This window comes from Ptychodera flava, chromosome 15, assembly GCF_041260155.1.
Source record: "Ptychodera flava strain L36383 chromosome 15, AS_Pfla_20210202, whole genome shotgun sequence".
Lineage (NCBI taxonomy): Eukaryota > Metazoa > Hemichordata > Enteropneusta > Ptychoderidae > Ptychodera > Ptychodera flava.
In genome coordinates, this window is record NC_091942.1 from 8858942 (window position 1) to 8885000 (window position 26059).

At 41.2% G+C, this 26059-nt stretch overlaps 1 protein-coding gene across 1 annotated transcript in view; it reads left to right on the forward strand.

The window, feature by feature from the left end:
• Nucleotides 1-26059, forward strand: part of LOC139152238 (protein eyes shut homolog) — a 37270-nt gene that overhangs the window by 4012 nt on the left and 7199 nt on the right. The window contains exons 3-45 of the mRNA XM_070725380.1: nt 644-991; nt 1296-1373; nt 2141-2254; nt 2543-4297; nt 4339-6531; nt 6809-6922; nt 7147-7260; nt 7387-8418; nt 9987-10100; nt 10337-10450; nt 10745-10858; nt 11210-11323; nt 11448-11561; nt 11855-11968; nt 12324-12437; nt 12772-12885; nt 13145-13258; nt 13393-13623; nt 13910-14020; nt 14304-14417; nt 14775-14888; nt 15104-15217; nt 15495-15608; nt 15871-15984; nt 16321-16437; nt 16725-16838; nt 17071-17184; nt 17543-17656; nt 17968-18195; nt 18570-18797; nt 18989-19102; nt 19284-19397; nt 19689-19802; nt 20334-20447; nt 20728-20841; nt 21281-21514; nt 21796-21909; nt 22023-22142; nt 22425-22538; nt 22894-23007; nt 23217-23330; nt 23729-24091; nt 24441-24560. Coding sequence (XP_070581481.1) covers nt 644-991; nt 1296-1373; nt 2141-2254; nt 2543-4297; nt 4339-6531; nt 6809-6922; nt 7147-7260; nt 7387-8418; nt 9987-10100; nt 10337-10450; nt 10745-10858; nt 11210-11323; nt 11448-11561; nt 11855-11968; nt 12324-12437; nt 12772-12885; nt 13145-13258; nt 13393-13623; nt 13910-14020; nt 14304-14417; nt 14775-14888; nt 15104-15217; nt 15495-15608; nt 15871-15984; nt 16321-16437; nt 16725-16838; nt 17071-17184; nt 17543-17656; nt 17968-18195; nt 18570-18797; nt 18989-19102; nt 19284-19397; nt 19689-19802; nt 20334-20447; nt 20728-20841; nt 21281-21514; nt 21796-21909; nt 22023-22142; nt 22425-22538; nt 22894-23007; nt 23217-23330; nt 23729-24091; nt 24441-24560 — 10464 coding nt within the window. The remainder of the gene's footprint in view (nt 1-643; nt 992-1295; nt 1374-2140; nt 2255-2542; nt 4298-4338; nt 6532-6808; nt 6923-7146; nt 7261-7386; nt 8419-9986; nt 10101-10336; nt 10451-10744; nt 10859-11209; nt 11324-11447; nt 11562-11854; nt 11969-12323; nt 12438-12771; nt 12886-13144; nt 13259-13392; nt 13624-13909; nt 14021-14303; nt 14418-14774; nt 14889-15103; nt 15218-15494; nt 15609-15870; nt 15985-16320; nt 16438-16724; nt 16839-17070; nt 17185-17542; nt 17657-17967; nt 18196-18569; nt 18798-18988; nt 19103-19283; nt 19398-19688; nt 19803-20333; nt 20448-20727; nt 20842-21280; nt 21515-21795; nt 21910-22022; nt 22143-22424; nt 22539-22893; nt 23008-23216; nt 23331-23728; nt 24092-24440; nt 24561-26059) is intronic.

A 26059-nucleotide genomic window follows, 5' to 3' on the forward strand; every position in this document is an offset into this window, starting at 1 on the left:
GCTCTCGAAGTTCCCTGATAACAAACTACAAAGGTGGATACTATTATTCCTTAACTACCAATACGCATTCTTTGCAAACATTCAACTAAACCACAGAGATCTCCGCCTTTCCTTTTCTTATTTTCTCCGCCTGTCATTATAATTGTTTTAATAGTAGACAGTTCTGCAGTCTCTTGTGTGAACTCAATGTGAAACACGGGGAAAAATGAAGTGTTTGTGAAAATACAAAGTTTATTTTTCCCCTACGGACTTAACATCAAGCACAGCGGTCATCAGGTACTTTTATCTCCAGTCACAAACTTTGGACGGTGACCCCCGATTTTTATTATGGAGATATTGAAAAGAATGACTTGAGTTTCGATGAGGAAAATTTGAACTGAAGTTCAAAACACTGTGTTTCGAGGCGCTTATAACCTTAAACAACCGTTTCTGTATGAGAAGCAGTCGTGCTAATGTTCCATCCGCGAATATCAAATGATAACAACGTAACAACTTATATTAGTTCAAGTGTTCTTTCATACTGTCGCATTTGTGTGCACATCAATCTTCAATGTATATGCATACTCGATATAGTCACATCGCAGGAAATTTACTACAATTTATGAAATAATATACGAATAGCGTCAATTATTTTAATCTGCAGCCAGTAACTGTGGCCAAAACTTCTACGACATGAAGAAGTTCTACGTGACGTCACCAAACTACCCGAATCTCTACACCAACAGACTGAGCTGTGTCTACCTCATATCCTATCCGAATGCTTACGCATTGAGATTCACTGTCAACTTCTTCGAGACGGAGATGAACAAGGACGTGGTGGATATCGGCGTCGGTCCGGCCACGGACTTCAACCAGGTGCTCTACTCGTTCATGGGAGAGCAAATACCTGATATCAACAGAGTTTTCTTAATCGAAAACAACCAGATCTGGATGTCCTTCTTCACAGATCACAATATTCTCTTCCGGGGATTCAACTTCACTTTCGAAGTCGGTGAGTCAATAAATTTTGAACAATTTGTTGAAACGTCTGAAGTCTTAGTGGTGTATACGTTTGGGTCAACCACATTGCGTTGCTACTTTCCAAAGATTTTCATCATCATAAAAAGGGAGCGTCCAACTTCATTGACTACTTGTCACTATGCTCACATTGGATTTCAATATGCCCCTATACTTACATACAGTACAATGGTTGGCACACTAGTTTCACTACTACAACTGACAAAATCAATTAGAATTTACTAAGGTATTGTCGGAATGTCGATTGACTAAAGTAAACATCCTGGATCTTATTTCAGATGCCGACGAGTGTGAGAGTAACCCATGCCAACCAGGTTACCGATGTATCGATGAACCGTTCTCTTATACATGCGTAGGTGAGTATCAAAAGAATGCATGGCAAGGGGGATTAAGAGGTCCATGTATATGTATAGTCGCGCGCTTTAGTTCGCTTAGTACAGTACGTTTTCATAGATCGACTTACCGAATACCAGATTCAGGTATCATTGAAGTCTGAGTTTGTTCACTTAATTTTTCTTCTGAAACTGAATGTCGGCATCAGTCTGTGAGTGTTTTGTGTGATTAGAGCATTTATCATGCCAACGAAGTGCAACCATAACGTTTAGTGACTCGCCTACCATTGACGCTCACTCAATCCCCCTAAATGTTGGCTTGCAAAAGGTCCAGTGATAATTTTAAGTCGACATGCCAATTAGCATTAGGATTTGTCGCCTCACACTTTCATCTCCAATCGACAGATATCAATGAATGTGACAGCAATCCCTGTGAAAATGGTGGAACTTGTTCCAATCTTGTGAACGCCTTTTCATGCGCATGCCTCCCAGGATGGATTGGAAGTCGATGTGAAATTAGTAAGTGGGCTTGGGTGTTTTAAAAAGCATCAATAACAAATACAAATAGATGTTCCTTTCCGACGAATTAAAAACAATCCAGAATTTTAGTGAAACTCAATTTCAAAATGAATATAATTAGATGCTTTACAATGTACATAAGTATTACTTGAGAATATGAATCTCGTTCAAAATATAAGCTCTCGTGTGTTCCCGTCGTCCACATTACAAAAGCAAAGCCCAAATAAAACAAGCGAACACTGTCCACAAATAATTGTCCTTTCCACTTTCAGATTTTAATGAATGTTCCAGTAACCCTTGTCTGAATGGTGCGACTTGCGTGGATGATATCAACCGCTACTCATGTATTTGTGCTCCTGGCTTCACAGGAACAAACTGTCAAATTGGTAAGTTTGGGAAAATCTAAATGTACCTGAAATTTTTTCAGGATCTTCGCGCCCAAAACATTCAATAAGAGGTACGGCAGGTATCTGTACTAAATGCCACCATTTAGCTGCCAATGTGTTACGTTTATTGCAAGCATGAACAAATCAGTTTGTAGATGTACCACTCCTATGCAGAAGATGAGACTATTTTAATCAATTGTCGACCAGTCCATGTAAATAAATTCAAAATTTCCTTCTCATAAGGTTTTGTGTGATCTGTTTCCCTCATGATTTGTTCTTTTCCAACAGATATCAACGAGTGTCTCAGCGCCCCTTGTATGAACGGTGGTACCTGTCATGACTTAGTGAACAGATACACTTGTACCTGCATCCCTGGCTGGACTGGTGACAACTGCCAGATCAACATCGACGAATGCGCCAGCAACCCATGCCAGAACGGTGGCACATGTGTTGATGGCATAAACGCTTACACCTGTACCTGTATTCTGGGTTGGACTGGTGTTTTCTGTGAGATCAACATCAATGAATGTGCCTCCAACCCTTGTCTGAATGGTGGCACTTGTGTGGATGGCATCAATGGTTACACGTGTTCCTGCATCCTTGGTTGGACGGGTGTTTTCTGTCAGATAAATATAAACGAGTGTGCCAGTAGTCCTTGTTTGAATGGTGGCACATGTCTTGATGCAGTCAATGGCTACACCTGCAACTGCATGCCAGGTTGGGCTGGTGATTTCTGTCAAATAAACATCGACGAGTGTGCTGTCAACCCTTGTCTGAATGGTGGTACCTGCACTGATCTGATTAATGGCTATCAATGTACTTGTGTACTTGGTTGGACTGGGGATGTCTGTGAAATCAACATCAATGAATGTGCCTCCAACCCATGTCAGAATGGAGGTACTTGCTTAGATGGTATCAACGGTTATACATGTGCATGTGTTCTAGGCTGGACAGGTGTTTTCTGTCAGATAAATATTAATGAATGTTTCAGTAATCCTTGTTTGAACGGTGGTACTTGTGTCGATGCAGTTAATGGCTACAGCTGCAACTGTATGCCTGGCTGGGGTGGCTTTTTCTGTCAAATCAATATCGACGAGTGTGCTATCAGTCCTTGTTTGAATGGTGGAACCTGTACTGATCTCATTAATGGCTACATGTGTACATGTCTCCTTGGTTGGACTGGTGATGTCTGCGAGATCAACATCAACGAGTGTGCTTCAAACCCCTGCCTTAATGGAGGTACCTGTTCCGATGGTATCAATGGATACACATGTTCATGTGCGCTGGGTTGGACAGGTGTGTTTTGTCAGATCAATGTAAACGAATGTGCAAGCAGTCCTTGTCAGAATGGTGGCAATTGCGTCGATGGCATCAATGGGTATACGTGCAATTGTGTCCCTGGTTGGACTGGCGACTACTGTCACATCAACATAAACGAATGTGCAAGTAATCCTTGTCGTAATGGCGGTACCTGTATCGATGCCATTAATGGCTACAGTTGTAGCTGTGTTGCCGGCTGGGTAGGAGGCTTCTGTGAGATCAACTTCAATGAGTGCGCCAGCAACCCTTGTCTTAATGGTGGTACCTGCATAGATTCGATAAATGGTTACACGTGTGCCTGCCTTGCTGGATGGGTTGGTGACTTCTGCCAAATCAACTTTGATGAATGTGCGAGCAGCCCCTGTCAGAATGGCGGTACATGTGTTGACTTGGTCAATCATTATACATGTTCATGCGTTCCAGGCTGGATTGGCAATTTTTGCCACTTGAATTTCGATGAATGTGCCAGCAACCCGTGTCAGAATGGAGGAACATGCACAGACTTGATAAATGGTTACTCTTGTGCATGTCTGGCAGGTTGGGTTGGTGATTTTTGCCATATTAACTTCGACGAGTGTGCAAGCTCTCCTTGTCAAAATGGTGGTGTCTGTACTGATGCAGTCAATGGCTACACTTGTGGATGTGTCGCTGGCTGGGTGGGAGACTTCTGCCAAATCAACTTCAATGAATGTGCCAGCAACCCTTGTCAAAATGGTGGAACCTGTACTGATGCGATCAATGGCTATACCTGTTCCTGTGATGATGGCTGGATGGTGACTTCTGTCAGATCAACTTCAATGAATGCGTCAGCAACCCTTGTCAGAATGGGGGTACCTGTACTGACTCGATCAATGGCTACTCCTGTGCTTGTCTTCATGGATGGGTCGGTGACTTCTGCCATGTAAACTTCAATGAGTGTGCCAGCAACCCATGCCAGAATGGTGGTACCTGCATAGACGCAATCAATGGATATACATGTGCCTGTGTTGCTGGCTGGACAGGTGACTTCTGTCAAATCAACTTCAATGAGTGTGCTAGCAATCCTTGTCAGAATGGTGGTACTTGCCTAGATGGTGTCAACAGTTACATCTGCAGCTGTATCACTGGTTGGATTGGAGACTTCTGCCAGATCAACTTCAATGAGTGTGCCAGCAATCCTTGCCAGAATGGCGGTACATGTGCTGATGGCATAAATGGTTATACTTGCACTTGTCTTGCTGGGTGGATGGGAGACTTCTGTCAGATCAACTTCGATGAGTGTGCCAGCAACCCTTGTCAGAACGGTGGCAACTGCGTGGATGCAATTAATGGTTACACCTGCGTCTGCCTTCCTGGCTGGAATGGCGAGTTTTGCCAGATAAACATTGATGAATGTTTGAAGAGTCCCTGTTTGAATGGTGGACTGTGTACAGATGGAATAAATGCTTTTACCTGCACCTGTGTGCCAGGTTGGACTGGTGACATTTGCCAGATAAACATCGACGAATGCTTCAGTAGTCCCTGTCAGAATGGTGGCACATGCCAGGACGTCATCAATGGCTACACTTGCAGCTGTAATGCTGGTTGGACCGGAGATTTCTGTCAGATCAACATCGATGAATGTGCCAGCATCCCATGCTTGAATGGAGGCAATTGTATCGATGGCATTAGTGGGTACACCTGCACTTGCCTTCCAGGGTGGGATGGCGTCTTCTGCCAAATAAATATTGATGAATGCGCAAGCAATCCCTGCCATAATGGAGGTGTCTGCGAGGATGGTGTAAATGGCTATACCTGCAGTTGTAGCGCTGGTTGGACTGGAATATTCTGTGAGATCAACATCAATGAATGTGCCAGTAGTCCCTGCATCAATGGTGGCACATGTATCGATTCTATCAATGGTTTCACATGCTCCTGTGCCCCTGGGTGGAATGGTGATTTCTGCCAGTTGAACATCAATGAGTGTGCCAGTACGCCATGTCAGAATAGTGGCTTCTGTGTCGATGAAGTCAATGGTTACTCATGTAGCTGTGTTGCAGGATGGACTGGTGACTTCTGTCAGATCAACATTGATGAATGTGCCAGCAGCCCCTGCTTCAATGGCGGACTTTGTGAAGATGCCATCAACGGGTATGCTTGTATATGCGTACCGGGATGGAATGGTGTGGTTTGTGAAAACAACATTGACGAGTGTGTTAGCAATCCGTGTGTGAATGGTGGAACATGTCTCGACAACATCAATAGCTACACTTGCTCGTGCCCACTTGGTTGGGCCGGTGTTCACTGTGAAAGCAATGTTAATGAATGTGCCAGCAGCCCCTGTTTGAATGGGGCGACTTGTACAGATTCCATCAATGGGTACTCCTGTATCTGCCAACCTGGATGGACCGGATCACTCTGTGGAGTAGACATAGATGAGTGCTCAAGCAACCCTTGCCTGAATGGTGGAAATTGTGAGGACGGCATCAATGGGTATACTTGTACCTGTGTTGCAGGATGGATTGGTCTGCGCTGTGAGATCAACATCAATGAGTGTGCTAGCATTCCATGTCAGAATGGTGGCGTCTGTACGGATGGCATAAACGGGTACACATGTTCTTGCACCCAAGGTTGGATTGGTGTTACTTGTGAAATTGACTTCAATGAGTGCATCAGCGATCCTTGCTTGAATGGTGGCAACTGCGTGGATTTGATAAACGCCTACAGATGCGAGTGTGCTGCAGGCTGGGTTGGTGTGAACTGTGATGCTGAAATCAACGAATGTGCTAGCAGCCCGTGTCTGAATGGTGGAGAGTGCATTGATCAGGTCAACATGTACACTTGTACCTGTGCACCTGGCTGGCAAGGCGTCAACTGTGAGCTTGATGTCGATGAGTGTGCTGTTGGTCCCTGTCAAAATGGCGGAATCTGTCACAACCTACTGAACGCCTTCAGATGCGACTGTCTATTGGGATGGGTTGGAACAACTTGTGAAATTGGTAAGAATATGTGATTTAAATAGATTTCGGTAAATTTTATATAAGCCTTACAATATTATGTTGAAATTAGTATTCCTTGATTTAAGTTCAATTAGGAAATCCTTGCAAGCTACAAATATGTACAGTGGAGCTAATTATGTGGTTTACATGTTGAATTTCTTTCTCATCTGAGCATTAAGCTCAACAAATGCATGAGTTAATTCTGAAAAGTGTAACCATCATTTGAGAAACTTCGTATTTACATATTGACGGTATTTGGCTCGTATTTCTGTTTTAGACTTTGACTTTTGTGCTGCTGCTCCGTGTTTCAATGGGGCTGTCTGTGTTGATGGACTTACTGGATACACCTGTAATTGTCAAGCTGGTTACAGAGGCACAAACTGCGAAATAAGTAAGTAGACAGAGTAAAAACCTTTGCAAGCGCACTTTATAATTTCTGATTGACTTTTAGCAAACTGATTAAAAAGCTTTTTGGGACGATGTCTGTTCTGTTATTGTTGTTCAGGACTTTAAGCTGTGCTGTTAGGCAACCCTGCATTACAAACCAAAATTAATGATCCTTGACTAGCTCAACAGTATTTTATAACACCTCTCGAATATTCTTCAATTTTTCAGACATAGACGAATGTGTAAACAATCCATGTGTGAATGGCGGTATTTGTATCGACGGAATCAACCGGTATACTTGCCAGTGTCTGGCAGGGTGGACTGGCATCAATTGTGAGATAGGTGAGTCAAAGTAAGCTATCCTGATTCACATGTGACAATGAACTTCGAAGATGATGTTCACTTCTGTTATGAAGTGGTAAATTGATATAAAAGCCAAGCTTTAACTCAAATATTCATCGTTTTCAGATATTGACGAGTGTGCATCATTACCGTGTTTGAATGGTGGTGCTTGCCTCGACAAGGTCAATTCCTACACGTGTGACTGTGCTGCTGGCTGGACCGGTCACAATTGTGACATCGACTTTGATGAGTGTTTCAGCTCGCCTTGCCAGAATGGTGCTTTCTGCAACAACCTGCAGAATTCCTACACGTGCACTTGTGCGACAGGATGGCAGGGCTTCAACTGTGAGATCGAGATAGACGAATGTTCGAGTAATCCTTGCCAGAATGGTGCAACTTGTGATGATTTTGTCGGTAGGTATGTATGTGTTTGTTTGCTCGGATGGTCTGGTCCGAACTGTGAAGTAAACGTGGATGAATGCGCTACTAACCCTTGCCAGAATGGTGGATCCTGTCTCGATGGCATCAACTCCTACACTTGCACCTGTGTTCCAGGCTGGACTGGCAAGAACTGTGATGTTGACTTTGACGAATGCTCTTTATCCCCATGCTTGAATGGAGCCACCTGCATTAACCTCTTCAACACATACCAGTGCACATGCGCTGCAGGTTGGTCTGGACCCAACTGTGAAATCTCCACCGACGAGTGCCGGAGCAACCCATGTCTGAACGGAGCGACCTGTGTCGACTTGCAAGCTGCCTACAGCTGCACGTGTGCTCCTGGCTACACTGGTGTAAACTGCCAGACTGACATCGATGAATGCGCTACCAACCCCTGCCTTAATGGTGGTATATGTACAGATCGGATCAACGGTTACAACTGCCAGTGCCCGCCCGGCTGGCACGGCATCAACTGCCAGGTAGACACCGATGAGTGTGCCACTGAGCCCTGCAGGAATGGAGCAACATGTATTGACCTTCAGAATTCCTACAGCTGTGTCTGTCAGCTTGGATGGACAGGAACACATTGTGAGACAGACATCGATGAGTGCTTCAATCCACCGTGCAAGAATGGCGGCACCTGCTACAATCTTGTACCACCAAGTCGATATGCCTGCACCTGTACTTATCAGTATGCAGGAAAAGACTGTGAAACAGGTAAGTTTACCTTAATCTAATGAATGGCAAAGATGAGACTAAAGTGGGTGTTAAAAAAAAGTTTATTGCAGCATCTTTTTGTGACCCTAATTTATCACAGGCGCTTGGCACATTGCTGGGATAATAATCGTATTTAATATGTAGAATGTCTATATACGACTTGATTATATCAATAAAGGAATCACTGTACGTGATATTAGTGTAGGCTTATAGGCATTATACCGAGTGGCTATAGCTGCCTGGCTCGGGCCCGGCGAACGCACTGCATAATCATCCATGTGTAGAATGTCTACATGACTTGATTATTTAATAAAGAATAACGGTACGTGATATTACTGTACATGTCGGCTAGCTTAATCGAGTGGCTGTAGAGCTCTGCAGGGCTTGGGCCCGGCTTGGGCCCGTTGTCCACCGCTGCAAATACAGGATGAAAAGGCCGGAAAGCTTTTCACCGCCCGATTTCATAAATCAGCGAAATTCACAAACTCTGAGCGTTTCCGGTGATAAAAACTGGTCAACGGTCAGATGGTTGCATAAACAATCGATCGACTGACCTCTTTGCCTAAAATCATACCTTACCCTATGCTACTGGTGAGAAATCGTCCTGAAATCGGCTGGGCACACCAACCCAGCGCCGGCCATTTTGAATCAGCTGCATGCAATGTACGCGTCTGCATACAACCCTTCGCAGATGACGTATCGTCTTTCAATTGCTCTTCTCTCATTGGACGCGTACATTGCATGCAGCTGATTCAAAATGGCCGGCGCTGGTTGGTGTGCCCAGCCGATTTCAGGACGATTTCTCACCAGTAGCATAGGGTAAGGTATGATTTTAGGCAAAAGAGGTCAGTCGATCGATTGTTTATGCAACCATCTGACCGTTGACCAGTTTTTATCACCGGAAACGCTCAGAGTTCGTGAATTTCGCTGATTTATGAAATCGAGCGGTGAAAAGCTTTCTGGCCTTTTCATCTTGTCTGTGCAGCGGTGGACAACTGGCCCAAGCCGGGCCCAAGCCCTGCAGAGCTCTACAGCCGCTTGGTTAAGCTGGCTCACATGTACAGTAATATCACGTACCGTTATTCTTTATTAAATAATCAAGTCTTGTAGACATTCTACACATTGATGTTTATGCAGTGCGTTCGCCGGGCCCGAGCCATAGCCATTCGTGTATAATGCCAGTCAACATGTAGGCCTATAGGCCTACACTAATATCACGTACAGTGATTCTTTTATTGAATAATCAAGTCGTATATAGATATTCTACATATTAAATACGATTATTATCCCAGCAATGTGCCAAGAGCCTGTGTAATTTATCACTAGTTCAATTTTCAACACTGTAAATGTATTAATCACATTCGTCACTTTAGTCACTTATTGCATAACAACACACTTCGGAAAGTGCAGTATAGCAAGAACAAAACTAAACATTGCATAAAACATTGTTGTCTATGCCTTTACCTGCAGCTCCGTGATAAATTACTTGGTTTGAGATTATTCTGTAAATATATCTTTGCCAAGCAACAAAATGAGACTGATGAATATTATGTTAAATTGTTCCTCAGAAATCGACAAGTGTGTCGATAGCCCATGCATAAATGGCGGTACCTGTGTTAACCATCACACCCACTATTCCTGCCAGTGTGCTTCCGGATGGACAGGAACAAACTGTGAACAAGGTAAGAGAATGCTGCGTCCTTAGTATTTTCATGGGCGGGTGCGGAAGATTGGGAATTTATGTCAACTATACTGTGTTAATGCAAATCCATCACCCTGAAGGAGAAGATATTCTGAAAGTTCAAGAACGAATTGGAAAGAACTATTTTGTGAGAAATGTTGATATCAAAATAAATTAGAGCTCAAGTCCCCATATGAACCTTTACTCCGAATCCCAACTTGCTTCATTACTTTGCAGATTATGACGAGTGTTCAAACCAGCCTTGTAGAAATGGAGCTATCTGCACAAACCTGCAGAACAGCTACTCTTGTGCTTGTACCGCCGGTTGGATGGGAACCAATTGCGAAACAGGTTCGTGTAGGAATTCTAATATACCTGCAAATCTATTCAGTGATGATGATTTTAAATTGTGATCGCATTTCCTTTACTATATATCTCATAAAGCGTTATGTTCACTGATGTATCAATGGCAGTTACATGATATGAATGTGTAAAAATTAAAGTAATATCTTTAATCAATGGATTGTCTATTTGTTTGGAAGATAAATGTCCGAAATATTGCAAATTTGTTTGCTCTTCCTGTTTGTGTGTTATTTTACTGTGATCGATCTAACAGTAGTTGATGTATTGTTTCAATCCTTCTAGACATCAATGAGTGTTCCAGCAATCCCTGTATGAATGGTGGTACTTGTATGAATGGAAATAACGAGTACACTTGCTACTGTACCATCCAGTTCACTGGCACTCACTGTGAAAGAGGTACGTACTATTCACAATTACCTCGGCCATGTTTTAGAGATGTCCTTGTCTGCTTGACTGATTTTGTAGGTGTCTAGTGGGTTACATCAACTTTTCAACCCGTCCAATGTTTTTAAGCTAACCGATACACATGCACTCAGTTCAGGAGCTTCTTACATTGTTTTTCACCATATAAGTCTAAAAACTTTCTGTCAGATGTCTGCATACGATGGTTTATGCAATTTTTTGTCTGTTTTCACAGAATGTGTCCAAGCTAGCTCTTCTGCCCTTTACACCTAAACAAACATACCGGCTATGCACCAATAATAGTGAGAAGTAACATTAGCTTTGTTTGCATTTTCTCTTCTCTAGAGGTGAACGAGTGCGCAAGTCAGCCATGCCTGAACGGCGGCGGTTGTAACAACTACTACACTTACTACACCTGCACATGCGCTCAAGGATGGGAAGGTCAGAACTGCGAAAGAGGTGAGGATAGAAACATAAGTCATTCTTTAAGAGATACCAAAATCTTCCCAAAGTCTCTATAACATGCAAATCCACTTGCAGCGTATAATGAGGTTTTCATATTACATATTTTTGGTTTTTTTAGAGTTAAATCCGTGTGAGAGCAACCCCTGTTTGAATGGTGGTGGTTGTACCAATTCCTTTAATCACTATACTTGTACCTGTACCAGTGAGTGGACTGGAATAAACTGTGAAGAAGGTAAATACCTGTGTAAATCGCAGGCCAGTAGTTTGTTCTCTTAGTTGTGGTGTGGTTTATTTCATTTAATATCGTTTCTTTTGAAAGATGCAGGATCAGACTGAGTTTTATCATTTACTGGGCTGTCGATAAAAAAAGCTTCTTTTCAATGAGAGCTTACGTGTTCCTAGTAAGCAGCAACGATAATTGTTTAAAGTACTGTCGCATGCATGTTTTCAAATATCAATGTACCTTCATAGCAAGTCTTCGGAGAAGGAACTGACGAAGCATTCCCTTACTTTTCCTTCTCGCAGAAATCAATCCTTGTCTCAGTTATCCTTGCCAAAATGGTGGCCAGTGCAACAACCTGATCTCGTCTTACACGTGCAGTTGCCCAAAAGAGTGGAGCGGTCTAACTTGTACTGAAGGTAAGCTAGTGATAATTTGTGCGAACAATCAAAGAGTCTTCAAATAATGAGGATTTCGTGTTGTGTGATTTCTCTGGTTTCGCTCAACTGTGCATCAAATCGGATAGCAAGAAGAGTTTTTTTGGTTCTTTTTAAACTAGCTTTGTTTTGCCATGCTTTTCTGTTAAACTGTATTCGCTTTCATATGAGCTAAAGAATTTTCTAGTGTTTTGGACCAATGTCCCTTATTTTGAAGTGTGGCTGAAAATGTTTAGAAGTGCAAAATTCAAGCGAGGATTACATTTGCCAAGACTTGGGCTTCTCTTTGCCTTTTTTTGAAAATATTTACGACTGATCCTCGTTCGCTATTTTCAAGCTGTGGATGCCTGTAGGAACAGCCCTTGTCAAAATGGCGGCGCCTGTATCAATTACTACGACTACCACATTTGCCAGTGTTTGATCGGATGGGGTGGAGCCAACTGTGAGACAGGTAAGTAAGCTTCTATCCGCAGAATCCCGTGCTGTGTAAATGACTTTATCCTTTCTATAAAAAAGATTCTCTCATTGTTATCTTCACGTAAAGTTGTTTCAGATTCAAATTTACGAAACTACCACTAATACCATGTTTGAGATGTGCATACATGCATTAGACTACTAAACCTTGTTGTATCATGTGTATGTATATATATATATATATATATATATATATACACTTATCCCCGTAAGTCTTTTCGTTTGGCAACATGCAAATATATTTTACGATGAAATCAGTGTTGCATGACAGAATGAAGTTTGTATACCACTTCTTTCTCTTTCTCTCATAGAATTGAATCCGTGTAACAGCGACCCTTGTCTCAATGGAGGTTTTTGTGCTAATTACTACACCTACTACCGATGCGCATGTCAGCCCGGCTGGAGTGGTTTAAATTGCGAAACAGGTACGATTCAAACGATGACAGTTGTGGTTAAAATATTTCATACTGAAAACCTGACAATAAACTGAAATCCGCTGCTACAAATAACTGCATCCTACACTTTTCTATGTTATAGAACATATGTAGAGAAAGGTATTATTTTATAATAAATTAATTAATCAATTTATGATGATGATGACGATGATGATGATGATGATGATTATGTATATATGTATTTGTTTATTTATTTATTTATTTTATTTATTAATTATTTATTATTCAGAACTGAACCCTTGTATGAGTCACCCATGTCTGAACAATGGCCAGTGTATTAATCGATTCACCTACTACACATGCGAGTGTGCTGCTGGATATGATGGTGTGAACTGTGACAATGGTAAGTACTAATGCCTTTGTCTTCATGTTCATATTTAGAGTGGTATGTGATTTTACCAAAGGGTAGGTTTCGCACCAAATCCAGCAAGTCTACTTGGTGAAAGCATTACCTTGCTTTATTCTGTTCTTTACCAGAAATCGATCTTTGTGCTACAAACCCCTGTGTGAACGGCGGTACTTGTCAGAACTTCAGGTCCTACTACGCTTGCACATGCGCACCGGGCTTCACCGGAAGTAACTGCGGGGTCGTCATCAATTTGTGCCAACCAACAAATCCATGTCTCAATGGTGGATTCTGTACAAATTTCGCAACGTACTACCAGTGTACATGTCAAAATGGCTGGACCGGGGACAACTGTCAAAACGGTAAGCGAACAAAATAATATTAAAATCTTGGCTCAAAATGATGGAACACAGTTCGTACAAAGTTTACGCGCTTTACATGTCAATAATCAATCAAATATTTGGCGCCAAAATCCATTTCAACGAAATCTTCTAAGGTGGGCAAGAAGAAAATATTCAAAAAGACCTCTCAGACACATTTGATTTCAAGTCCTCCTACAGATACATCTGCAGGGTCTGCAGGATCTAGCAATTATCCACAAACTTTAGACATATTAAATTCCTAACGTTTTCATATTCTACAACGCAGCCATTGATCTTTGCGTCGAGAATCCCTGTCTGAATGGTCAGTGTACAAACCATCAAACTTACTACACGTGTCAGTGTGTGGATGGATGGACCGGAAACAACTGTGGAACCGGTAAGTAAAAGAAGAAGTGCCAGCTACCTGATCTACTTGATGATGACAGACATTTCTTCAGAAAAAGTAACCTTGTTCTCGCATACAAGTCATCGACTTTGGTCTTCATGAGCATTGCTTGAATCGGGCGGGATATACACAAACTTATGATTTTGTCGACAAGTTACAAGAGTATCAGTAGTCTAGGAAAATCCTTCGGTTACTTAAGTTATTCAACGTCTTTGCCTGACGCAATTCAAGTTTAAAAACTGACGCTTCTTTCACATGTTTTGTTGCTTGCAAGAAATGAATCCATGTACCACATATCCGTGCAGAAATGGCGCCAGTTGTGTAAATCACCGTACATACTACACCTGCAATTGTACAGACGCTTGGACCGGGCCTACCTGTGAAGTGGGTGAGTTGATGATAATGATACAAATCGCATGAAACCTTTCATTTTAAAAAAAATTGATTTTACAGTCACGTGAAAAATTGTTAAATACTTCGTTTGTACGCTGAAGCTAATATTGCATCATATTTTGCCCCACACGGAATTCGATGCTAAATTTCAAATAGCTTTAGTCTGTTTTAACTGACTGCATAATGTGTATGGACAGAACACTAAATCTCAGTAGCTTTTCATTCATGCAAATGTGGCAGTCTTCTGGTCGTAAAATATTTCTCGATGATTTGTGATCGCTTTACATGACATAGTCACCACCATCACCATATCGTGGCATCTCATCTACTTAATAATACGTTCTTCATACAGCCGTGGACGCATGCGCAACAAGTCCCTGCAAGAATGGCGGCACTTGCATCAACTATTTCTCCTACTACGATTGCCAGTGCACCACTGGCTGGACTGGAAGTAACTGCGATAATGGTAAGGGAAATACTTTTGAGTATCTGTTGCCTACTATCAACAAACATGATAATTCACTGCTACAATTAAAGGCTCCTCAATTGTAGTCCCAATTAAAACTCGACTCAGTATTAATTGGTTAAGTGCCAAGTAATTTCTCAGTTCTTACTATATTTTTTAGGAATTTTGTTTTCCCATAGATAATGAAAATGTTGTCACTTTTTTGTCTTCACTAGAAATGAACCCTTGCAGGAGCGGCCCATGCGACAATGGTGGCACATGCACTAACCATTTCACTTCGTATTCGTGCGGATGTACAATCGGCTGGGGTGGCCCCACCTGTTCAAACCGTAAGTATCTCAGTGGCGCACGTTAGTTTTTAGGCGCATTAGAAAACGTTCACGTTAAATGATATTTATACGAGTTTCAAGATACAAGTGTTCTTATTTTTTCGTGTTGAAAGTGAATTTTTTTTTAATGTCACTGTTTAGTATGGCCAGAGCAATTTTGTAATTTGTGTGCTATCTGAAATTTTGTAAATGCACGCATGTAATTCATCAAAAACATTAATATTTTAAATATACTTTATATTTAAAATGTAAGCTTTTTCCCTTTTTTCAAAAACAGCAATCGATGCCTGTGTTGGTAATCCCTGCATCAACGGTGGTATCTGTACTAACTTTTATGACTATTACACCTGTACGTGTCTTCAAGGTTACGCAGGAACCAACTGTGAAACGGGTAAGAAAATTTTATCTTTGGTTGCACTTGACTTATCTGTGTATAAAACAGGGGCAAACCTGATTTGCCACACAAGATTTTCTCTGCTATCATTAATATATCTTAAATGTGTGAGGAGTCAAAAAAGTGAATGAGAAACGCTTTTACCAAAGAATGGTGGGAAAGACTTTAACTCCTTATACCAGTATTTGCCAGTATGTCACCGCTTTATTCTCATCATTTTGACATTCATTACTTTGAAATCCCGTCCTTCTTTCTGCAGAGATCAATTTGTGTCTTCGCGGACCATGCAGAAACGGAGCTACCTGTCAGAACTTCCGTACCTCATACACCTGTACGTGTGCTCCTGGTTACACTGGAACCAACTGCGAACAAGGTGAGAAATGTTCAATCGTATATTTCGAAGAGTGATATTAAGGTAGTGTGCGCCCCGAAAGTGAAAGACTTAAACTTTTGCTCAAACTTTCCTCAATGAAACTTTCGACCACTCTCTTACCAAAAAAAAAACAATAAAAATCAGGGGTCACAAGAGAAGTGGTAGGTCAGAAGAGAATTGATAAATTCGAAAGCCTGAAGTTCTGTCCCCGAGGAGCTTTCTGCCTTAAATGGATTCGCGTTGTACTCAGCAACAACAGATATCGCTTCTAGCCTATTGTCCTATTCTCATTACTAAGGCAACACTTACGGTATCATAATATTTCTCTTTCACCAGTTATCAATCTTTGCCAGCCTGATCCTTGCCTGAATAACGGCGTCTGCATCAACCTCAATGGTCTTTCCTATTCTTGCGCATGCCCAAGAGAGTGGACCGGAACACACTGTGACACTAGTAAGTTGGGATATGTCGTACGTATATGTTCACGGTGATCGAAACTAAATTGCCTGTCAGATCTGTGCGATTGTTGTGATTCTGATTTCAAAACACAGGGAAACCACGAGAATTAGCATATTAGTGTTCTCATAACGTCAAAGTCAAGGCAAAATCTCAATAGTAAACGTGATATGAAGTAATTGAACATACACAGCTAAAGCATAGTCAATAGTTGCGTCAATGAAAAGTTTCAAGTAATATTTTAACAACGTTTTAATGACTGCTTCGGTTTTGCTTTATGGTAGCATTGGATGCCTGTGTGACAAGGCCATGCCTGAATGGCGGAAGCTGCACCAATCTCTTCACCGATTACACCTGTCAATGTGTGCAAGGTTACATGGGAAAAGACTGTGGAATATGTAAGTATAGAAATTCTGTCAGAAATATTAACCCGTGACACTCGAGAAAATGGATTTCATTTCAGTCAATAAAGCTATGGTTTTAAATGCGCGCAACTAATTATTATTTTGGAATTTCCGGGACGGACAGACAGACAGACAGGCAGACAGACAGGGACCTAGATACTGAGAGACAAAAACAGAAAACATCCAAGACTAGTCAAAGAAATAAACATTCTTCTCTTCTTTGCAGTGATCGACAGATGCGCTACCAACCCGTGTAGAAACGGTGGAACTTGTAGCAACTTTGGAACTCACTACGAGTGCGCCTGCTCAGAGAGATACACTGGTTTGGCATGTGAACTAGGTACGAATGTGTTGATAGATTTGTATGGAATACTAATGTATTGCAAAGATTGAATTCCTTATTTATAACACTGTTAAACCTATATTTTATTTATTAGTCAAGTTGATATGTCAGCGTTGCCAGAATGTGATTATTTTTATTTCTTAAGTTATTCCCATGTACAATATAGTCCACATGACTATATTGTACACATAACAAGTAGACCCTCGCTTTGATATGTTAAGCATATTTAACTACCGTGAAATGAGGAGTAAAAGACGTTTGCACCAATAAGACGTAACAATCTGCAGCGTCCACTGTTAAAACCTATCAGGTTACTTTCTAATCAAATTATCCTTTTTTTCTCTATCTTTAATAGAGAAAAACGCCTGTGCTAGTAACCCTTGTCTGCACGGATCGCAATGTGTCAACCACTACACCAGCTTTGAATGTCAATGCCTAGCTGGTTGGACCGGAAATCTCTGTGACGTTGGTAAGGAACGGTTTTGTCTTTGTTGTTTGTGTATTTGTTTATTTGTTTTCATGTTTACTCGTGTGGATTCTACACTAAAGATAAAAAGTAAGCATTTCTTGATATAAAAAAAGTTTGGAAGATTCAAAAGGCGTTCTACATTTTCGTCCATAAGTTTACGCAAAATTTGGCAATTCCACCTTTACGCTTTCGCAAACTGCAAGGGCGTTTACTTGTATGTCCATCGACTTATGTTTCTACATTCAATGCCAGACGGGTTGTGCCTTGCACCTGTGAAATGCCTAATACCTTCATGCACCTTTCGTTGACAGCAATCGACCTGTGCATTCGCAATCCTTGCTTTCACGACGGCGTGTGCACAAATTACCGCACCTTCTACCGATGCCAGTGTACCGCTGGCTGGAGCGGACAAAACTGTGAAGTTGCCGCGGACCAATGCACTTCTCAACCGTGTCTGAACGCCGGTATCTGTACCAACCTCCAGACCTCTTACAGCTGTGCTTGTCAAGACGGCTGGACCGGGGACAGATGTCAAACAGGTAGAGTGCCGTTAAAAATGTATATTTTACAATTTTGTCACATGAAAAGTGCTTGTCGACGATAACAATATGATACTATGCTTTTTATGCTCTTGGAATTACAAACTTACCAAGCTGGACTCAATGAATACAAGTGCAAAAATATTTTACTCAAATTTAAGAAAAATGACAGACGGACAGGCAGAGAGACAGAGAGAAAGACGGACAGACAAACGGACAGACATACACAGTAAATGGGAAAAAATACAATACAATAAATCGTGAGGAAATACCCTGGCGGATTACAAAGAAACTACCTCACAATTTTAAACAAGAAAGACACCGCACCGCAAGTCTACTTGAATAGTAATCGATCTATTTATTCACTTTAACAGCCATCAACAAATGCGACCCCAACCCTTGTAGAAACGGGGGTATCTGCAGTAACTTCCGAACTAGCTATGCCTGCAGCTGTCTCCGTGGATGGACGGGACAAGACTGTACAATCGCTGTCAATTTCTGTTCACCAAATCCTTGCTTGAATGGTGGAGCGTGCCAGAGCCAACAGGATTCATATTCTTGCACATGTGCGAACGGATGGACTGGAGTCAACTGCGAAAGAGGTACAGTTGAAAGGGATTTGGATTCTGATTAAGCTCGAGTTGCCAATTCATGGTACCTTTAACAAGATCTGTTCAGTTGTTGATGGAAATATATTTCTCTGACAAAGACAAAGAAAGTGTTATCGATATCGATTTTAATTACTTTATTTATCGCTAGTTACACGTTTTGTGTTCTATCTCTTTGCTCAAAGCTGTAGACGCATGTATTGCTGCTCCTTGTCGAAACGGCGCCACCTGTAACAACTTTGGTACTCACTACACTTGTACATGCCAACAAGGCTGGATGGGACCAACGTGTAGCGATGGTAAGTGATTGAATTACTCATTTTACAGTTGAATCAAGTACAAGTATGAAGCGATAAGAATGCTGATTAACCTAAGAAAAGTACAAGTATTGTTTCGTTTGATTTTCATTTCGAAGAGCTCTTGACCAGAATGGGGAAGCTAAATTATGGCTGATGCATTTTTGAACATTTATTTTCACAGTCTACGACGCGTGTGCTAACAGTTTGTGCCGCAACGGAGCTACCTGTGTCACCAGTGGAACAACCTACCAATGTCTCTGTCCAATACAGTGGACGGGCGCGTACTGTGAAACCGGTATGTGCCTATTATCAAATACTTTGTGTCTATCTGCTTCAATTCTAGTTACAGTATATAGTATGATTTCAAATTTACGTTTGCCCATAGACTGGGGTATAAGCAAAGAAGACGGTATTTTAAACTTGTTTTTAAATACGTCAACGTCATTAAGGCAATGAAACTTTCATCTTTTTCTGACAGTTACCATATTGATAAGATGCAGCGGCAGCTGATATCACTATTCCGACATTTTTGCAAGAATTTTGAGCATGACTTACTTAACTAAGTATGAGTTACTTTTCATTGCAGCTTTGGATGCTTGTAGTAGCAGGCCGTGTCAAAATGGCGGGACATGTTCGAACTTCTACACTAGGTACACCTGTGAATGTACAGCTGGTTGGACCGGTTCTAGTTGTGAGATGCGTAAGTGTTCATGAAATTAATTACAACGTACATTAGATCGAAGTGTTTATCTGAAGGCGTGTCGAATATAACGATAACGTTTAAGTTAGTACGCTTCTTAAAATTTAAAGACCCAAGTTCATTCTTACTCAAACTTTCCGTAAGTGAACTTTGAACTAGTCCCTTTCGAAATCAGGAGTCGCCGCCCAAAATTTTGTACTCGAGAAAAAAAGCGCCAACACTTGGAATGCAAAGTGGCTGCAATCCTGTGTTAATTGTATACGTATGCGGAAGGAAATTAATGTTCGATTGTCACAAAAATAAGCTGATTAAAATTTTACTCCATGAGTTTAAAACTGAGCATCCACAAGTGGTCGGTCAAAAGAGTATTGGAAAACGTTTAGGAAGCCGAATATCCATACTTGTCACCGATGCTTATTCTACCTCAAAGGTGAATGATAACTTTTGGGTCAAACTGTGAAAGTCGTTCACTTGTGATGTAAAACAATGATCATTCGTTCTTTATCGTCTACCATATTATGTCTTTTACAGCCAAGGACCACTGTTTATCTCACCCATGCCAGAATGGAGCAATGTGTACCAACCATCAGACGACCTTTGAATGTACCTGCCGAACTGGTTACACAGGTACCTACTGTGAAATAGGTGAGTGATCTAAATAATTCACTTCTCGCGCACATGTATTGGATAATTCGAATTACGAATCAGAAAGCTTTCATATGAGCATGCGTGAACTTTCACAAGGGAGGAGATGACTTTTTAGGAGGTGCTGCGAAATGAAGCAAGTCGTTTACTATTTCTGAGCATTTCGCTGTTTTCAAACAAGGAATATTATCAGCCAGAAAAACATCCAAAGTACTTGCAGAAGGTTTGTCTGTATCTCAAAAAGATAAACACGAAACATCACATTTATTTGTCCACACAGCTCTAGACTTGTGTACCCCAAATCCGTGTTTCAATGGCGGGACGTGTAACAACTACGGGAGTTACTATCGATGCAGCTGCCCTCTTGGTTTCTCTGGAGTAAGCTGTGAGCTAGGTAAGAATTGCCATGTTGACATTTTTACGATCGCCAAACCATGTGATGAAATTTCATGTGACTTTTCCCATTTCATGAAATTAACTTTGCCTGTGGAATCAACGGAATGCAGTGGTTTGTAATATATATGGTAATGTTCACATCTCAGAAAGAGTAGCATATAGTGCCTAACCGTCAATGCATTGAGCCTTTTTTACGAATTATATTTTACCTGTCTGTCCAGCACAACAGAGTATAATCTTTGTGATATCTCTATGGCATTCTTTTTTATAGTTCTCATACAACTGTCTTATGTTCAACAACTTAACGTAATATGCTTACTTGCAAACAGGGAATGATCTACATAGGCTTTCTGCACAAATATCAAACTTGAAAGAAAACAGACCTTCATTGATTACCCTTTTTAAAAGATTGTTCTACCATGATACTTTACCCTCAGCACTGAACCCCTGCGTCAGTAATCCATGTTTGAACGGCGGTGTGTGTGTCCAGGGGAGCGGCAACACTCACTACACCTGCCAATGCGTGCCCGGTTACACCGGCGGTAATTGCGAAACGAACATCAACGAGTGCGCCAGCAACCCTTGCAGGAACGGTGGATTCTGTAACGACTTGGTTGGCAGGTACTCCTGCTCGTGTCTGACAGGATTCAGCGGCGTTAACTGTGAAATTGGTAAGTGTGTGTTTCTATATCGAATGTGTCCATGCTCTTGTGTTTCATCTTCTATATTCACAGGTTTACTTTGTAGGATTGAGAGTGACTCGGATTCTGTAATGTTAATACAAGAATGTTGTCTGCACTTGGATTGTAAAATGCACGATCGTCTTTTTTTTCAAGATATATTACCTTACCACAACAACGCCTTGAAAGAATACCTGAGTGCCAATTCTACAGGTACAGATTTGCTAATGTGGTCACTCGACTGATATAGTGTCACTGTCCTCGATTTCTAGGTGCCAATCTATGTCAACCGAACCCTTGCCACAACAGTGGTGTGTGCACAAACTACCATTCTAAATACATCTGTGCGTGCCAACCAGGCTGGACTGGCACTAACTGTGAAACGGGTACGTACAAATCTCACAAATTGGACATTCTGTCATTTTGTTGCCTTTATATTTCCCTAATATTTTGTTGTGCATGATTTTCCTCTCACCGTTCTGTTATTTTATGTCATCAGCTTTGAACTTGTGCCAGAGCAGTCCCTGCATGAACGGCGGATTGTGTAACTACGAAATTGGTCAGACCTACTACACCTGTCTCTGCCAAGCAGGTTACACGGGACTACGCTGTGAGCTTGGTAAGTGGACGAACGCCCTCTACATTAACCGTCTTCCTCTTCTTGTCAACCTTTCGGATCAAACACAATAGAAAGTTATGTCTAGTGTCGTTTTTCGTTCATATTTCGTGGTATCATAGACCGAGTGTCTATAAAAGTATTAAGCTTGTATAGTAAATTTAGTGTTTTCATTGTGAAAGTTGGGCCATTTGCAGGAAATTTGGAATAAATTGTAAAAACAAAGATTAGAATGGTTATCTGTTTTAAATCATGAATATCTTTTCCTTTCACTGTTGTTTACAGGCATCGATGAATGTGACCGTCGACCGTGTATCAACGGCGGTACATGCATGGACGGCATCAATGGGTTTACATGCTATTGCAGACCCGGCTGGACTGGTGTACGCTGTGAAATTGGTATGTACACAGTAAAGTCACATTTTATTGATGTCCATACACGGACAACGTGAAATCTGCTTATTTACAGAGCTTCTGAAACGAAAAACTGGTATAATCTTAATACAGAATGTAGTGCATATTCTAGTCTACGGTAGTAACACTCCGTTGAGAATAGTTAATATTTTTAAACAATTTAGTCATCTGTACATTACCAAGCTTTGAGTTTAGATGCAAAACACAAAATGCCCATCCGATATTGCCGGACGTTTCATACTTTGGTTTTCTGATCGTGTTTCCATTGCTGGATCTCAGACATCCAGTCAAGCACCTCTCAATCAATCATAACCTCGTCTTGTCTTCTCGTACCCTACAGATATCAATGAGTGCATGAGTAACCCTTGTGTAAACGGCGGCACATGCGTAAATGGTCCTAACATGTTCTCGTGCACGTGTCTGCTTGGTTTCAGCGGTATTTTCTGTCAGATAGGCAAGTAATCCAAACATTTTACCCTCATGAGAACAACATTTCTTGTGTAATATTTCAAATACTATTACTTTATTTTCAACCATTATATCTCTATTTATCCAGGAGAGTCGTCTTACAATGCCGATGATATCATTTTTCCTATTTTCGTGTCGGGTTTCGAGTGATCGGATCGCAAAATCATTCTCTTGTGTTCATGATTGTTTTTCCAGAGGTGAATGAGTGCGCGAGCAGCCCATGTGTTAACGGCGGTACTTGCATTGATATGCCCGGATCCTACAGATGTCAGTGCCCGTCAGGCTATCAAGGACATAACTGTCAACTAGGTAGGTGAAAGAGAAAATCTGTGTTGCCGAACTTGGAATCAGAAAAAAATTCCCGCCACTGTGTCGTTAAACATAGTGCAGTTGAAAGACAATTACTGATCTAACACATTTTAACTTACTGTTTTTAGTTCTGTAAACCGCTTATTTAATCATAGTGATAACGTAAACGCGAAATTCGACAATGAGTGAGAACGAGGTTCGTTTTTTAAACAAATAACCTTGTCACCATTTGCTGTTCAGAACATTTTTGTTCGTGTGGGAATGACAAACACAATGTTGTGGTTCCTGTACCACAAAGTATACTTTCGTTTTGGAACAGCCGACGATAAATGTTACAAAAGAACTCTGTACAGATGATTCGATTCCGCTTCAACCGCGATTATTTTCTTGTCAATCAGAAATTGGCTGTGTTGCTGAAATCGATATCTCAAAGGAGGGCACCATCGAACTCCACTCCCCCAACTATCCCGCCAACTACGGCGACGACGAGTACTGCCGCTGGATCGTACGCACCGACCCCGGGAAATACATCCGGGTCGCCTTCCAGGATTTCTACACCGAGTGGAAGTACGACTGGCTGGACATTGGACTCGGAGACGATTCCCAGGACCTGGGATCGCGTATGATCCACTGGTCTGGAAAGGACCAACCGCCCTCTATTATCACGAACGGTAACGAATGCTGGATCCGGTTTACTAGTGATCATGACAAGACTGAGGCTGGGTTCTCGTTAATGCTTTATGAGTCCGACCGACCAGATGGTAAGGTTATATCTCATTCGATGTTTTATTTGTTTTTGTGTGTTTTTAAAAGTTTGTTTGTTTTTATTTGTTTGTTTTTGTTTGTTTCTTTTTTGTGTTTGTTTTGTTTGTTTTTATTTTTTATTTTATATTTTGCTTTTCTTGGTAAACGGAACATCGTTGCCTCCGGAGGAATGAACACCACTTCAAGAGAAATGTGGTTTTATAAAGTTGCGAGGTTGCGTAAGGCAAGAGACGTCCTCCTTGCTTGGTTACTATTTCCTTGTATTCAAAACAAACATGATTTCTTATCTATATAAAGGTATATTGACATTTTGATGTAAGCTGTCTCTTGTACTTCAATTTACAGCCATCAATGAATGCATCAGCGCGCCATGTCAGAATGGAGGTACATGCATCAACTCCGTCGACCAGTACGTCTGTGTGTGCAGGGAGGGATGGAACGGATTGAACTGCCAGACTGAAGTCAGTAAGTACATCGGCCTGAGGGCCCTCAGACACTTTACTCTTTGCCAGGACAAAGGAAAGAGGCAATCAAATGGCAAATTCGTTAAAAAAATCTAGCAATAGTTGTACTTCTTAAAACTCCATGGATAGCTTTACATTGTGTTTTCGGGCGATATTAGAGGATCCTGTGACTTCGATACACATAGACGCCGCAGAGTGATGGTGTAAAGTAACTGCAACCAGCATCAATGTAGAAAGGCAAATTCTAACTTTAATCACCAAAAGTCGGTTTTACTGTAATATAACCAAAATTCAGGGCTTAATCCAAAATGCAAAATACTTGACAGGAAGTAAATGTTTATGTGTTAAAATGTAAGAAAACTCTTTTAGAATAAACAATCTTATCAACTTGATTGGCTGAAAGTTCCATAGATTTAAATTTCCATACTAAAATCATGTGATATGAACTGACACATGAGTATTTATGGAATTCTTGTGAAGCTTATTCCGACATCTAAAACAATATGTCATTTCCATCGGAATGTGATGCCTCTAACATAACATTTCATTGTCGAAACTTGTGTGGGCAAAACATCGATTATCAACGTATAAACCATTGTTAACCGTTTGTTCAATGAAGGTGTTGACTGAATTGGGGGCATCGCCGTTAACGTCTGCGGACATATTTGGTATTGCATTTCATGAAAAGCTGTATTGTATCTTAATCAAAATTTCGGCAGTAATATGTGAGCAAAATTGCATACCCCGTGCCGGCCCATAATGGACGAAGGCGAACTTTGCACGACATGATGTCTGCTAGGCGAAGCAGAATACATTATGGAATGTTAAGTTTGCTTGAGCCCATTATGGGCAAGGAGGGGTATATTATTGGTGTTATTTTATAGTTTTGGCAATGCAAATAATTAGATTGAATTTTCAAACTAAACTCTTTCTCAGTAAAGCCATAAAATTACTGTCGTAGAACTCACGCATGACAATCAGAACTCACTGCCTATAGGGAGAGCTGTTTAGCGCTATTTCTATTATTGTGGGCAAATTCGAATGGACGATATACGCCGAGAAAACCTTGTATATACATGTACCTGATAATTAATCACAGTTAAGATTTTTGTGATTTTTCCCTACAAAACCCTGTCAGCATGTTCAATTTCCATCGACTTCTTCAGCAATTTTATCGCTTTTTGGCCGTCCAATACATATTTCGTCATTGGATTTCCCGCTTCCAAGCTTTTATTATGGGAGGGGTATGAGGTCAAACACACAGAAATGGTTTCGTCTGCCATGTGCATGCTTTAACGATCCAGGGTCTCAAAGTAAAAGCATGTGATTTACTTTACAAGAACCTTCTGATTTTCAGCCCGCGTGGTTTGATTTCAGAAATCAATTTAATTTGTACATAACCAAACGCAGAAGTGCACAATTATCCTGACATAAAGTTTAATATGAAATGACAATACATTTAGTGAAGCGAAACATTCCTTTGAATAGGCTAATTGTGCG